The sequence below is a fragment of the Eretmochelys imbricata genome, chromosome 2 (assembly GCF_965152235.1).
Source record: "Eretmochelys imbricata isolate rEreImb1 chromosome 2, rEreImb1.hap1, whole genome shotgun sequence".
Classification (NCBI taxonomy): Eukaryota; Metazoa; Chordata; order Testudines; family Cheloniidae; genus Eretmochelys; species Eretmochelys imbricata.
In genome coordinates this window covers 36665802-36682259 of record NC_135573.1, presented here as the reverse complement: position 1 = coordinate 36682259, position 16458 = coordinate 36665802, and the positions used below count along the sequence as shown (strand labels likewise).

Sequence of the window (16458 nt, the reverse complement as noted above, 5' to 3'; positions counted from 1 at the left end):
AACCAATTTATTCGAGCATAAGCTTTCGTGAGCTACAGCTCACTTCATCGGATGCATTTAGTGGCTCACGAAAGCTTATGCTCAAATAAATTGGTTAGTCTCTAAAGTGCCACAAGTACTCCTTTTCTTTTTTCTTTAAATATGAGTATCCTATACCTGGTTTGCAGCCCTGTACTGATGAATGATTATACAAGAGAGAAATTATCTGGGGAAAAACCTTTCTCTCCTACAGCTCCCCAGAAAATGGGGCCTCTGAGAGTTGTGGTAATATAAACATGAAATAACAATAACGAGTCAGAACCCTATTCATTTCAGCGGTTCCCTCCTCTGTCACTATTCACTATGGCAGATATGATTGCTGGTTGCTATCAGTGAAAGTCTTAATGACCCTTACTCATGAATGGAGTGACTCGTTGTCTGTTGCTCTGAGAGAAACGGGTTGAAGTGCACAATCCAGCGCACGAAGGAGCTGGCATTAAAGGGCTGAATTACACGTGTTGCCCTTTTAACAGCAGCAACAGAGTTAATGCAGCAATCCAGAGCCAGTCGCTGTTGCCCTCGCATGCTAGGAAAAGGAAGGGTGGATTCATGAAATGGGGCGCCCAAGGTTTGTTATGGCTAGTGCCTGCCAGGTTTGCCCATCCCAAATATTAACAATGGATCACCCGTTAATGTAGGGAACCAGCATCTCTGGGCGGCCGCTTTCTCCCATCCCCGCCTCTTCAGGGGCTGGAGGCTGAGGAGTTGCGGAGGTCAGACAGCTCGCTGAGGAGCCTCTTCCAGAGGCGTCGCCGCAGGCTGTGCCGCGTGGGCCAGGGCTGCGCAGAGCCAGGAACTCCCGGGGAGCGAGGCGGTGCAGACGGCGGGGAGGCGGGACACCCCCAAGGCCGAGCAGCGGGAGGGGGAGGCGAGGAAGGGAGGGGCGGCTGCCTGGCAGAGGGCACAGCGGCGAGGACCGGCGCGCTGCTCCGGCGGGTCTCGGCCCCCGGGCGGGCTGGCGGGCGGAGGCGGGATGCGGTGCTGGCCGCGCCCGGGGCACTGGCACTGAGCGGCGGGCGCTGGGCTGCAGCCGGCCGGTCCCGGGGCCGGCAGGATGGGCTGCGGGGGGAGCCGAGCCGATGCCATCGAGCCGCGCTACTACGAGAGCTGGACCCGCGAGACCGAGTCCACCTGGCTGACGAACACCGACACCGAGCCTCCGCCGCCGGCCTGCGGCCACGAGAGCGCCCGCGCCGAGGCCGGACTGCGGGAGCAGGGCGCGCCGCACCCGGGTGAGTGCTGGGCTGGGCGGGGGGTCCCCGGGGCTGCCGCCAGAGCCCCTCATCTCCTGTCCCGCTCCCCTCCCTCCGGCTCGGTCCCCGGGGCGAGCTGGGGTCCCCCGCCGGCTCTGAGCTGGGGCGGGTGGGCTGCCCAGCTATCGTCCCTCCGGAGCCTAGGAGCGGGGACAGCTCCGTGTTCGCGAGCCGCAGACCCCGGGCGGACCGGCAGGACAAGCGGCTCCGACTGATGCGCCGGGAACCTGGCCGGCGAACAGCGTCTGTACGCCGCGGTGAGACAAATGCGAGGGGTCGGGGAGATCGCCGGTTAAGGCTTACTCCTAGCGATCTGTGAAGTGTGGGCCGTTTCTGTCTCTCATGAGTATACCACGGTGCTCCTCAATTCACCGAGCCCCAGGTATTGGAAATTCCCGCTGAACCCTAACATCGGGCACATAGAAAATGTCCTCACTTATGTGAAACACCACATTTGAATCCAGCATCCCCAGGCTGGACGGACGAACTGTCTGAATCTCTTTATTGTTCTGTTAAGAGTTTAATCAAATGCGTGGACACGGGTTTGCAACTAGCACCAAAGCGGTATTCTATAGAGTCTAGTTCTCTTTTTTCCCTTGGGAAAATATGCTTTTTTAAGCCTATGCAGGCATCTAAGTCTGCACTTTAAAAACTTCGTGTTTGCTGCAGCAGCACTGCATCGTGTATCAAAAAAACCCTTCACTGGTCTCATAATTTCTTGTAGTTTCCAGTGGACATGGAAAAGGAGGAACTTTCACATTCCTATGCTTTTATTAGAAAAGGCTTGTTCTCTACCTACCACACTTTGATAATGATGCTTAATTTTTTGAGGGAGAACATATAAATGGCATTAGTTTTGTGATAATCTCACTGGAAGAGAATGTGACTGTATGGTCTCTTGGTGCAGAATAAATGACCATGCAAAACAAGGTATTAAGGAGTATATTTTAAAAGTGGTACAAATCAGCCAACCCTCCCTTCCTTAAAACCCCCATGAAAATAAAATTCCATGGACCATGACATTGCAGAAAATCAAGTTGACCCAACTGTGTGAAATAAGGCAGTTGGCCTACAATTTGACTTTTTATGTTTAAGGTTTGTCACATTGTTAACCAGCAGTGGACCTAAGAATTTACAGTGGGGAAAGACAGAGTGAGGGAGAAAGGGGAGGAGAGATTCAATATGCAGGTGTTAGATAAATTAGATTCTGAGGGCATTTCAATCGGCCTATGGAATCATAGAGAGGAGAGAGAAAAAACACAAGTTGTTTTTCTGTCAGTTTGGGATTGTTCATAGAATACATTTTTTTGTATTGTTGGAGCTCTGTTGGTCCCAGGATGTTAGAGAGACAAGATAGGTGAGGTAATACCTCCTATTGGATCAACTTCTGTTGGTGGGAGAAACAGGCTTTCTAGCTCCTGGAGCTCTTCTTCAGGTCAGCTATAACTTCATACACCTTCTCTCTCTAATATATATAGTCTAGTGTTTTGTCCACTCAAGTTTTAAATGCTCCAGATGATGGAACTACCACTACTTGATGGTAAGTTCTTGGGGTGATGTGCCACTATGAGACAGGGTTGCTGGTTGCTGCTCCTAATACATTTTAGGTATTATCACAGTATAAATACCGCAATAATAATAATAGTTAACTTAATTCTATTGGGAGACTATTCCTTAGCTATATCTCACTGTCAGGAATTTTTCCTAATATTCAAACCTTGATTTTCCCTTTCCTGGTATCCTGTCATTCCTGGTAATACTCCCATGTACCACAATAAATAATCAACCCCATCCTTGGTATTAATAATACCTGTCAAAAATATTTTCAGAATACATCTTTCTTTCTCTCTGCCAGTATATTTAGCTCTGTTTATGTAATTGCACTATAGATAAATGTGTGTGTAGCCAAACCTATGATATTTCATAACATTTTGGCATAACTTTTTATTAAATAAAATTACAATTCATTACTGTATGTCTTTTTTTATCTTCTGTCCCCCTCCATATTTCATCTTTTCTTTCTTCCTGTTCTAGTTTTTTTTCTTTAGATTATTTATCAGTCTTTTTACATCTTTTTAGCATGAATGTTTAAATAAACCAACAAAATTTCAACATCTCTGTATTTTTCCCAAGAGTAAATACAGAACAATATTCATTGTTAAAAACCTGTAAGTGAAATACTGAAAACTGTAAAAGAACAGATCCTCTGTCCTCTGACCAGGATCATAACAGAAGTAAAATATACTCGGTAGCCATTCATGAAAGTCCAAAGCTGAGCTTTTGATAGCACCAAACAGCCTCACATATTGAAGGGGGAGAGAGAGATAAAAATACAGGTAACATTATGAAGCATTGCAGGTGGTGAAATTGAAAGAAACCTTTTAAAAGACAAACTTGTCTAAACTTAGGGTGTGTGGTTTCCAGGAGTGGGAAATGAGAGTTTCTAGCAGAATACTGATAAGAGCCTCCATTTAATTCTAAGCTAAGAACTTGTCACAGAATCTTGGTTTCCCAAACCTCCGCCAATGCTCAGTCTACAGTTGGGCATAATAATAGTACTGTTTTTCCATAGAAGTACATAGGGCTTCATCATGCAACTCATTACACTTGGTTCTCCTCTCTAGAGTTGCCTCATTGACTTCAGTAGAACTACTAGCATGAGTAAGGGTTTACAGGATCAGACTCAGTCACCAATAGGCTAATCCCCCACAAGAAAACCACCGGGTAAATAATTTTTGAATAACCACCAAAACTGTAATGTCTCAGTTCATATTTATGTATAACTTGCTGCAAAAACTATGATAAACATCTAGTGGGAATGTAAACAGTCTATTAACTGCAAAACACAAACCTCTATCAAAAACCCTTAAGAGTTCCATTAACTCAATTACAGCTGAAACCAAACTCAGTATTATTGCTCAGAAGTAGCTCCTTTTAAGTCATTCTATTCCCACTCTCTCCTAAATCAGCAGCCGTGTTAAACTCAGTTTTTGCTTATTCCGGAAAATGACTTTGACTAATAAAACAAAATGCTGCCTCTTGCTCAAAAGGTCATATAGTCATGATCTGTCCCTTTTGATTGACAGCTCCTCAGAGCAGATACCGGCTCTTACTATGTATTTTTACAGCATCTATCACCAACGGGCCCAAATTTTGTCCGAGGGTGCTGCTGCATTATAAATAATAATTCATCTTTAATTGATCAAAAAACTTACTTAAGAGCACATCAAGTAAGACTTCTTTTTAATTACTTGAGTAATTTTGTTGTTTGACTTGGAAAAAACAAATAAACCTTTCTGTATTAGTTTTTGTATACTTTACAGTTGTAACCTATCAAAGAACATTATCCACAGTATATTTTATGCAAATCAGCCTGACATACTGTAGAGCAGTGGTTCTCAAACTTTTTTTTTCATGGACCACTTGAAAATTGCTGAGGGTCTCAGCGGATCACATAATGATCTTTCCAAATGTTGTTTGTACCATTAGCTAACTATTGTAAAGCGCTTTGGATAAATGCGCTATATAAAAACCCCCTTAATTAACGTTTTTTTTGTTCTACAAATAAAAGCACACAACTCATATTAATATCAGTAGTCTTACCTTTCTAATGCAATGGATGTGCCCTCTCTCCCCCCCTGCAGCAGCCCTGGAGCTGGGTCTGGGAAGGAGGGCCATCTCTCCCTAGCAGCTGCAGCCCTGGAGCTGGGGAAAGTTGCCTCTTTCTCTAGCTGCTACAGCCCTGCACATCCCAAATTGCCCCCACCCTCTCTTCTCACCCTACTGCCCCCTCCCACCTATTTCCCCCAAGACCACCACCTCACCTTACATGTGCATCTTCTCCAGGGTCCAGCCACCTAATTAGTGAAGCCACCCAGGTGCACACCTTAGAAGGAACTATCTGCGGACCACCTGAATGGAGCTCACGGACCACCTGTGGTCCACGGACTACAGTTTGAGAACCTCTGCTGTAGAGGAAAACATATTCATGGTGTTAGCAAAGGTGCCTACTCTCAGTGGGCAGACTTATTAGCAGAAAAAAGTATATACCATGGGCCAAATCCTTCTTCTGAAATCATTGGCAAAATGTCCATTAAGCAGGATCAGGATGGGGCCCTTCATGAACTTGTTAGGGAAATTTCACCAGAATAATAGGAGGGAAAACTCAACAGTGACACAAAAAAATTAATAAATTAAGATCAGCTAATCAACAATATCAGGCTGATATTTGGCATAATTGTCTCTATTTAGATGCATTTGTGTGTGTTTATGAAAAAATATTTTTGTTCTGTTGCATTTACTTAAGTAAAATACCAACTGAGAATGATGTAGTTGTTCTACAAATGTGTGATCACTCACAGCGCCAGGAAAGGCTGATAGATATCACCTTGGCACTTAGGCTGAGGATTCCTGCTCAAGAATCAGCATACTTGAAATAAAATAAAGGGGTTCAAAGCACTGGCCAATTTTTTTATGGAAGTTTCTGAAAGTTTCCCTTCCCTTGTGTGTTGCTTTACAATAGGAGAAACTGAAAGGAGTTGTAGAAAACCAGGGCTGTTTGAACACTAGTTGCCATAACAACAGAGAGCAGTATTGGTTATAACCACAGCTGCAGTCATCTGCTGTTCCATTGACCAGGTAAACATGAAATTAAAAGTTTAACGTGAGTAAACAACCATGAGGTTGCAAATGAAAATCTCATCTTGTGAAAAAGAAAGATGCTTTATTAAATCATTATATCTTTAAATATATTTTACAATAAACAATTTCTGCTGGAGAGCCCATTAATGCAATGTCCAGTTCAGTAATGCATAATAAGGGTATATCCATGCCACGCTCTATGTTCTTATACCTGCCTTTTCCTCCCCCCCCCCCATAAGATCATTTAAACTCTGGAATATATAAGGAATGTGTCATAATAATTACTCTGATGTTTAATCGCTAAATAAGAAGGGGTGACTTTATTACAGTCAAGTGTTGTAGTGACCAGTGGATAATTAGGACATCCTTACTGAGTGTAAATGTGTTCCAGAACTTTAGTATAAACTTTACTGTTTGATTAAATTACTAGATAACGTGGCCCATTTTTTATTGTCAATGTATTTTATTCTACACACTCTTTCAACTTCCATTCCCCATAACTTCTGCTGGGAATATATTGTGTTGAACAGGCCCAGTTCTCAGCAATGAAGAAGAGAGCAAAAGGGAGGAGGAAGAAAGGAAGAAGAGATGGCAGGAAAATAGTGTCTAGTTTTCAGAAAGTGGCCATTTATGTGTACGCAAAGTTGAGCAGACACACTTTTCAAGCATTAATATTTATACATGCAGGTGATATGCAAAACCTCGGTAAATTTTATTTGTACAGTGGGTTAGTACAGATGTTTGTGCATGCATAAAAGGATGGGTTGCGATAATGCATGGGTTGAGACCCCTTTGCAAATCAGTCCCTTAAATCATAATTTGATGGGGATGTTCTCCAGATTGGCATGAATGGCACCAGGGTTTACAGAATACTTAGCACCCAGGGAAGAACATATAAATAAACCTCTGTGCTGCCAGTACTGTAAGTACAAACACCGTATTAAACATAAAAGCAAGCCAAAAGCAATCTGAAAGAGTGCAAGACCCTGCTGCTTCAGAGGAATTAATCTGAACATGTCATTCACATATATACCTCATCGTTCAGTGACAGCAAATTCAATTTTTCACAGACTGTCCACTAAAGATTGATGGGAAGTACTGCATGGACTGAAAAGAAATAACACTGATGCACAGCATAACCGCCTTTCTCCCTCAGTTTTCCTGCCAAGAACAAATCACATCTTTAGTTCAGCCCATGAATCAGGGAATTATAAATAACCTTAAATGGCAGTAGATGAAAAGAATAGTTAACTGGATATAGTGTGTAATAACTGATGGGCGCAAACCAACCGGAATTGACACTACATTGAACATTTGCATTCTTCATTCAAATATATATATATATATATTGTATTCAACTTGGAATCCAGTTAAGGTTTCCTCTTTGTAGCCTAAACTTATATTTACAACACATCAGTTTTAAATTAGATGTTGTCCTAGCAGATAAAGAGGAACTGATCACAGACGTAAAAGTTAATGGTAGCTTAGGTACAAATGATCATGACTTCATTACATTTATAATGTGCAAACAGAATAAAGTTTAGACCAGTAATGTAATGTAATCCCCCCACCCCACCCCACCTCACCCCCGGCACACACACACATACACACACAGCACTTTAATAGGGCCGATTTCACAAAGCTGAAAACAAGTACAAGCCAAATCAGCTGGGAGAAATAATTTAATTAGAAAAAATATGAAAGATAATTTGGGAATCACTTAAAAACACCTTACTAGATGCCCAAAGAGCCACAATTGAGGAAGATGGCCATGCTAGTTAAAAAACCAAAACAAACATGACCGAGTTTACAGGGAAATGAAGGTAGCTATACAACAAGTGGAAAAAAGGGAAAGTTGATAGTAAGGAATATAAATCAGAAGTTAGGCATTGTAGAAAATGATAAGGGAAACAACGGGACAAAAGGAGAAATTTATGGCCAGCCGAGGTAAGGACAATTTTAAAAAGTTTTTAAAATGTATTAGGAACAAACAGAATTCTGACAATGGTATTCGTCCATTAGCAAATGGAAATGGTAGAATCATCAATAATAATGCAGAAAAGGCAGAAATAGTCATTTATATTCTCTATTTGGGGAAAAACAGATGATGTAGTCTCATCATATGATAACACTCTTGCCATTCCACCAGTATCGCTAGAGAATGTTAAACAGAAGCTACTAAAGTTAGATATTTTAAAATCAGCAGGTCTAGATAATTTGCATCCCAAGAGTTTTAAAAGAGCTGGCTGAGGAGCTCGATTGATAAGGTTAATTTTCAATAAGTCATGGAGCACTGGGGAAGTAAATGGGATAACCCAGGTAATGATGTCATTCTGATATCAATCCTGGACATGATAATAGAGCAGCTGATATGGGAATAGATTAATAAAGAATTAAAGGGGATTAATGTAATTAAAAGGAATCAACATGGGTTTATGGAACTCAATCCTGTCAAACTACCAGGATATCTTTTTTTGATGAGATTACAAGTTTGGTTAGTAAAGGTAATAGTGTTGCTGTAATGTACTTAGACTTCTGTAATGTGTTTGACTTGGTTCCGCATGACATTCTGATTAAAAAATTAGAATGATATAAAAGCAACATGGCACACATTAAATGGATTAAAAACTGGCTAACTGATAGATCTCAAAATGTAACTGTGAATGGGGAATAGTCATTGAGAAGATGTGTTTTCATTGGGATTCTGCAGGGATCAGTTCTTGGCCCTGTGCTAAGTAACATTTTTAATAATGACCTACAAGAAAACATAAAATGATCACTGATAAAGTTTGCAGATGACACAAAAATTTGTGAGGAGAAGGTCACTTATTCAGAATAATCAGGGTCACATGGTAAACTGAACACAAGCAAACAATATGTATTTTAGTACAACTAAATGAAAATGTATATATCTAGGAACAATATTGTAGGCCGTACTTATAGGATCGAGGACTCTATCCTGGGAAGCAGTGACTGAAGAAGATTTGAGGGCCGTGATGGATAATCATCTGAACATGAGCTCCCATTTACTTCCCCAGTGCTCTTGATGCTCTGACCAAAAGAACTAATGTAGTCAGGCAACACGTGATCAGGGGAATCTCAAGTAGGATTAAAAAAGTTATTTTATCTCTATATTTGGCTCTGGTGCAACCAGAGCTGGAATACTGTGTCCCGTTCTGGTGCCTGCAATTCAAGAATGATGTTGATAAATTGGAGACAGTTCATTGAATAGCCATGAGAATGATTAAAGGATAGACTAAGAAAATAAGAATGGCCATATGGGGTCAAACTAATTCTCCATCTAGTGAGTATCCTGTCTTCTGACAGTTGCCAGTGCCAGATGCTTCAGAGGCAATGAACAGAACAGGGCAATTTTGAGCGATCCATACTCTGTTGTCCGGTCCCAGCATTTGGCAGTTGGAGGTTAAGGACTCAGAGAGCTCAGTCTATTTAACTTAACAAAGAGACAGTTAAGGGATGACTTGATTCCAGTCCATTACTAACTACATGTTAATAATGGGCTCTTCAATCTAGCAGAGAAAGGTATAACACAATCCAATGGCTGGAAATAAGCATGACTTTTTAACAGTGAGGGTAATTAACCTTTGGAACAACTTACAAGGATCGTGGCGGATTCTCAATCACTGACAATTTTTCAATCAAGATAAAAAAACCTCTAAAGATATATGCTCCAGGAATTATTCTGGAGAAGTTCTGTGGTCTGTTGTGTACAAGAGGTCAGACTAAACATTCACAATGGTTTCTTCTGGTCTTGCAATATATTAAGCATGTGGCTAGATTCAACGTTTTGATGGCTCATGGCCATAAATGTAAAACATCCATCCAATTCTCCATGTATTGTACAGCAATTTTTCATGCCACTCTCAGTTGTATCTCTTCAGCGATCACACTGACACCAGCATCTCTGTGAAATTAAGATGGCATTATGTTAATGACCTATATTAGAAGCTGGAAATGTGTAGATCAGGAGAAGTAATAGTAATGTCTGCCTTGAGGAGCAGGGATAGTATTGAAGCAATATTTACTTGGTAAATCTGATTTTTCTGAAAAGCTTTTATATTGGTTTGATTTATTTATAGCTTCATAGATTTCAAGGCCAGAAAGGACCACTGTGATCATCTATTCTGACATCTGGTGTAACACAGGCCATAGAGCTTCCCCAAAATAATTCCTAGAACAGATCTTTCAGAAAAACATCCAATCTTGATTTAAAACTGGTCAGTGATCAAGAATCCACCACAACCCTTGTAAATTGTTCCAGTGGTTAATTACCCTCACTGTTAAAAAGTTATACCTTGTTTACTGTTTGAATTTAGCTAGCTTCAACTTCCAGCCTTTAACCTTCTGTTTGTTAAATAGATTGAGCTCCTTGCGTCTATCATTGTAAGGCATGTTTCTAATCCATTAATCATTCTTGTGGCTCTTCTCTGAACCCTCTCCAATTTACCAACATCATTCTTGAATTGCAGGCACCAGAACTAGATGAAGTATTTAAACTCTGGTTGCACCAGTGCCAAGTTTAGAGGTAAAATAACTTTTCTATTCCTACTCGAGATTCCACTGTTTATGCATCCCAGGATTGCATTAGCTCTTTTGTTCAGAGCATCACATTGGAAGCTCATGTTCAGCTGATTATTCATCACGTCCCCCAAGTCTTCTTCAGAGTCTCTGCTTCCTAGGATAGAGTCCTCTACCCTGTAAGTATGGGTCACACTAAGTGAGGTTTACAGTTCAGGAGGTGGTACTCTTCCCTAAATCAGTGTTCTTGTTTTGAGCTACTGTGCTGGTAGAGGTGGGGACTTTAGGATGCGTTATATAATCAGTATCCTCATCATTTGTGGTTTATCAACAGACCATACCATTTTTCACAAAATCCCAGATGAATTCCAATTTGTATAATTACAATCTGTCTCCCTAAATTCCCCCTGCATTTCAAAGTAGATGGAGTGGGACTGATTCCACATGATCTTCCACCTTGTGTAGTCATTTGCACGTGGGTAAAACAAATTCATTGAATGTGCCTTGTGCATAGGCCCTCAGCAGAGGGTCTCCCTAGCTGTCTTGGTATCTCCAGGAGAGAGTCTAGTGGATACTGAACCACTTGGGATATACAGATTAAAAAAACAAAAACAAACAAACAAAAAAACCCCATAAAATTGAACTTGGAAATGTAATGGAAGTTAGTCCCAATCACAGAGCACAGGTGTAATGTGTTTCATATATAAACACTGCTAAGAACGCAGGCTGCTGCATTCTGCATTAATGAAACTTCCTAATGGTGTTTAGGGATAGCCTCATGTTGAGCACATAATTGTAATCCAGTCTCAAGGTGACAGAGGTTTGGATACCTGTAACAAGAACAGCATTATAGACACAGAACAGTCAAAATAATCATGCCAGTCCCACTTTCGGTGTAATGCACACCTTAAAGGCAAGGGAACTTAATTGCAGTGTAAGAAATTCTGAGGTTGAAAGTTGTTTTTTATTTTAAGCTCAGATTCAGTTAATGTCAGGACTGAAAAGCTGTGCAGCAATCCTGCTAATTTTTCTTTTACATCAGGCCTCATGTTTGGCAGAGATGGAGCAGTGCTATTTTGTTGGATTATGCCAGTTCTTCTTATCAAATGCAGAGCTTGCCAAGCCAGTTTGCGGCACCCTCATCAGCAAAGTGCAGAGCCCTCAGACCACCCTCAAATCTGGTCAGAGGGCAGCTGTCAGTGCTATGTGACGTTGTCTGTCTTTGGCCACAGCTGTATGTGAGATCCTCTCATTGTTCCTCAGGTGCAGGAGTGCTGGAACAATTTGTATAGAGGGGGTGCTGAGGGCCATTGAACCAAACTGCAAACCCTGTGTATGATGGAAACCACTTCAAGCCAGGGAGTGCAGCAGCACCCCAACCACCCCTAGTTCCAGCACCTGTGCTTAGGGGTGAAGACTGGCTGCACATTGACCCTGGTCCATTCAAAATCTGTTCAGAAGGACCCATGAGCAGCATGGCAAATCAAAGCTGGGTACATGCACAGTCAGGTCAGTTATAGGAGAGTGGTTTCTGACATCAACTCCAGACTATTCTTCATGCCACATCAATGTTACAGAGAAATCTGGGCACGGCAAGTAGGCCTGCAATGGGTGCTTTGAAGACAGGTGTGCTTTTGGGTAGTCAAAGAGGACTGTATGGTGGCAGGTTTGGGTTTGCCCTGATCTTCTCACCCATTGAGGCTGTAGCATCCTTACAACAGATGTGTGGATGAGTGGCTTACCTCGGGGAGTCATAGTGCTGGGATGGATGTGCATGGTTGAATGTATCTGTGTGTCAACCAACTTGTTGTAAGACAGATGGAGCCAGACCAGAGTACAGCTGCAGAGTAACAGAGAGCTAACTCAGATGATCAGAGAATTTGAGTGTTTGCTCCCCATGAAGTCCTGGTCATTTTGCTTAAAAGATATGTTCTGAGTCCTCACGTTAGGCGCCTTTTCCTCAGGTGGTTAAGATATGTAAGAAATCTATCAAGAATTATGCCGAGGTAGTTTGGCTGGGATTCATATTTCAAGTGATGAGAAAGATGTTCAGCATTTTTTCGTGAACCCATGAGTACCCGGTTCATACCAGGGAAACTGATGATCCAACCAGCAGACAGCATTTGAAGTCCTTTCTAGGACTGAATCTTGGTCACTTGCCAGCCAACATTCCTGATGTAATTCTGCCTACCCCCCGAACATTTAAGCCTTTGAACTAGCCCTGAGAATACTACAGCTCAACACTAAGGGATTGTCGACAGCTAAACACAGCATTCTCAGTGATTAAGCCAATGATGCTACATGTTGTGTGAGTATGTATATTTCCCACCAATGGTCTTGCATGGAAACAATGGCTTGTCCCCGTTTTGTACCGTAATCAGTAATGCGCTCTTCTCCAACAATTTTCTTGGCTATTGGCTTAAGTACTTATTATTTCTTTAGTATCAAAAACCTATTTTGCCTTTTTTTCTATTATGATCAGTAACAGTGTATGCTTTTAAAAAAGGAAATGGGTAAATGAAGGTGCAGTTTTGTACTGAGGGAGTTTGTAACTGTGAGCTTCACTGCAGGAGGTAAGGTTGGGTTTGTTTTTTTTTAAAGTTGTTGGATTTATTTTTAAATCCCTCTAGTCAGTTGATTGAAGAGTCAAGTTTTCTGCTTTGCCCTCTGCTGGTTGACTCTTAAAGTCTTATGTACCTCATCAAGCAAAAGTTATCTTGAGCCTTTCTGTCTTCCCAGAAGATCATGGATTCTGACTGAGTTGCAGGCCAACCTATCCAGGAGAAAGACTGGCCATCTGCAGAAGAGCAAAATAATTTTCCAATCCCTCTTGTTTTGATTTTTGGCCCTCCATTTTTCCAGCAATACATTTTATTGTGTTTCGGTTCCTGCAGCTACCAACCATAACATCCCATTCGTGTCCTTCCATTCCCAGCTCTGTGCCTTCCACCCTGCTGATCCTACAGAATGACTTCTCACTCCCAGTGCCCCAAAGCCTACAATCTCTTCTCATTCAAATCCTTCCTAAAGTCTCACTTCTGGAATTCCCACAAACCTTAACCCACATTAGTTGCCTTCCTTTTACCAGTCCTTTCACACTGCCTCTATTGTACCATATCAGGACTTCATATCAGGAAGATCTGACTCTCAGCATCAAAGTAAAATTAAAGAACTCTAGATCTCACAAACTTCCAGCACAATAAGGTGGTTGGGACTAGCCTAATGGTATAGGGGTAGCATAATGTACTACTGTGCAATGAATCAGGATTCAGACAAGTTCTCTGATACCTGAACAACACATTCAGCTTTTGGGAAGATGGACTACTGTAGCCAATTACTTCATTTTATCATTAATTTATTGTGTAATGTTATGATAAACTAACATGTCATGTAATTGTAAGCAGAGTCAGAATGAACTCTACCCTGACATCTGGTGGTGAGCTCTGGAAAAGGACTTCAAGGGCTGATCTCGTTTGCATGGGCACACCCACCCTGCCTAGAATGATGGACTGCTTGCCCAAATGGTAACTTTGGCTGCTGTGGGATCCCCAGTCTCTTTGTCACTGGGGCAGAAGTAATAAAGCATTGTTATCGTCGTTATGTGAATCAAGGACAGTAGAACTATACTTGGCATTTTATGAAAGAGGGACTCGCCCTCAACTAAGTAACACTCACTAGGCAACGAACATGGGTTCCAAACCCAGTGAATTGAGAGAGACTGGGGACAGGTATGTGTACCTGATAGTTTGGGACTCTTCTGAGGGCCTGAAACACTATTTTGACCTCTCCTCTCTCTGCTGTGTAATAGCAGAGCTAATTTTGGCTCTATTAGGAGTCTCATTACATGCTGCAGAGCTGAAATCACTGATACCTAGGTCTAAGTATTAGACCTAATTTGGGCTAGTGGTGCACAAGCACTAAGGCTCCCCTACTACCAGCTAAAAATCACTGATAGCTGAAATCACTAAAGAGCTGAAGTTACTAAGAGCTGAGATCACTGAGAGCTGTGTTAAGTGTGTGGGGGGGTTTGAAGACAAGTTGGTGAGCGGACAGCAGGACGGCTAGCGTGGAGAGCGGAGCAGAGTGGCTAGCTGGGCAGCTGGCAGAGAGGAGCGGACAGGAGCATGTAAGATGTCCCCCATACCTCCCTCCACTTCCACCCAGGCTGGGAGGTAAACTCTGCAGATGAACTTCTGAACTCTGCGGGAGCTGCACTGACCAAGGACAGAAACTGTGTGTGTGTGTGTGTGTGTAGGGTGACTACTGGGTTGCTGGACTTAAGATCTTGAGGGGAAAAGGACACTGCCAAACTTACTTGGGGTGGGTCTTTTGCTCATGGTTGGTGTTATGAATCCTGTTTGTGGTGTTTCCCCAACATAATGCCGCATTGTTTCCCTCCTTTATTAAAAGGCTTTTGCTTCACTCAGACTCTGTGCTTGCGAGAGGGGAAGTATTGCCTCTTAGAGGTGCCCAGGGGGGTGGTATGTAATTGTCATAAAGGTCACTGGGTGGGGGCTCGAGCCGGTTTTGCATTGTGTTATTGAAACGGAACCCCTAGATACTAAACCCGGCCCTTGTTGCTGCCAGCTCTGATGGGCAAAAGGGTTACATAATGTATAATCATTGTATGCTAAATAGATTTAAACTGTAGGATTATAGAAGTATAAAATTGATCAGTAGTCAAAAGGGATAAGAATGCATTAGGTATCTAAGTAAGTAGGGCTGAAATGCAAGGCCTACAGGCAGAGGCATGTAAAATGTCAGCTTAACCATACTAGGACTTAGGCCTAAGAAATGCTTGACATAAATAAGTGACCAAAGAATGACCCTGTGCTACAAGATTACAGGAAAAGATGTGCAAATGGCTTAAAAATTAACCACAAGAGTAATTTTGACTACAAGATACCTGGTAGTCGCATTGTTCTAACACGGGCCCTAACTGCAGGGTATACATTATGCATAAATGCTAATGAGAATAACCAACCTATGAAAAATGGGGTACACCATTATTCTTGGGGGAACAAATACAAATAAGGAAAAAGAGGGTGGACACCTTCACACACTCGTGCAGAGTGTAGGTGTAGTCAGAATCACAAGATAAAAGAGGGCTCCCAGACTGAGTAAAATGAGTTCCCTACAGGAAAACTCCAATAGGAACTATCCCTCTACTGATGATCAATTGGCAAGGCATCCATCAGACCTTAGAAATATTGTTAAGCATGCGAGTATGACTATATTTGTAATTTATGCATAGGTCTTTATGTAATTTCTATATGCATAGGTAATCATAACCTTAATAACCTTTAATAAAACTTGTAAAACAGACCAGACCTTGTACTTGTGAATGTATGCATGGCCACTAGCCTTGGTCTTTATGTGTTCCTAGAGACTCTAAATCTGAAGCAAGTAGCAGAGGTGACTTTCACTCTCTTAAGCTTGAAACTAGCCACCAGAGCCAAACCTACAGTGGCATAATACCACATTACTAAATTCACTTTAAATAACATAAAAGGCTACAAACACCCTGCAGAGATTTCTAGTGATTCCAAAACACTCAGAAATTATATTTATAGGCTCCAGAAGAAGTGAGATCCAATCCTCGTCAGTCAGAAAAGAGTCCAACACATGGTTTGAAGGTGAGAAGGAGAGTCAGAAAGGGGGAATGTTGTGAGGGGATGCTATGGTAACTCTTACAGATCAGAGCCGGTCTTGTATAACCTCTCAGATTAAAAAAAAACTCATTGTTTTGTAATTTAAGACATTCGAACTGAAAATAATTGTTTACCTCCCTCTCTAAAGAGGAATTAATCCCTATTTGCTGTTCTTTACCAGAGTAAAATAATTGATTTGACATATGGATGTGCAGAACATAAATGCAACATTAACCCAGGATTATATGTACGTTACTATTGGAAGACTTTGCTGTGGTAGCAAGTGGAGATCTGATATTTCTGATAATGTAAATACATTTTCCAGTGGCTGAATA

At 41.8% G+C, this 16458-nt stretch overlaps 1 protein-coding gene across 1 annotated transcript in view; it reads left to right on the top strand.

Moving 5' to 3' along the window:
• The first annotated feature begins 1093 nt into the window (after positions 1 to 1093).
• Positions 1094 to 16458, top strand: part of BAALC (BAALC binder of MAP3K1 and KLF4) — a 36441-nt gene continuing 21076 nt past the window's right edge. Inside the window, exon 1 of the mRNA XM_077808907.1 lies at positions 1094 to 1271. Within this exon, the coding sequence (XP_077665033.1) occupies positions 1094 to 1271 (178 nt within the window). The remainder of the gene's footprint in view (positions 1272 to 16458) is intronic.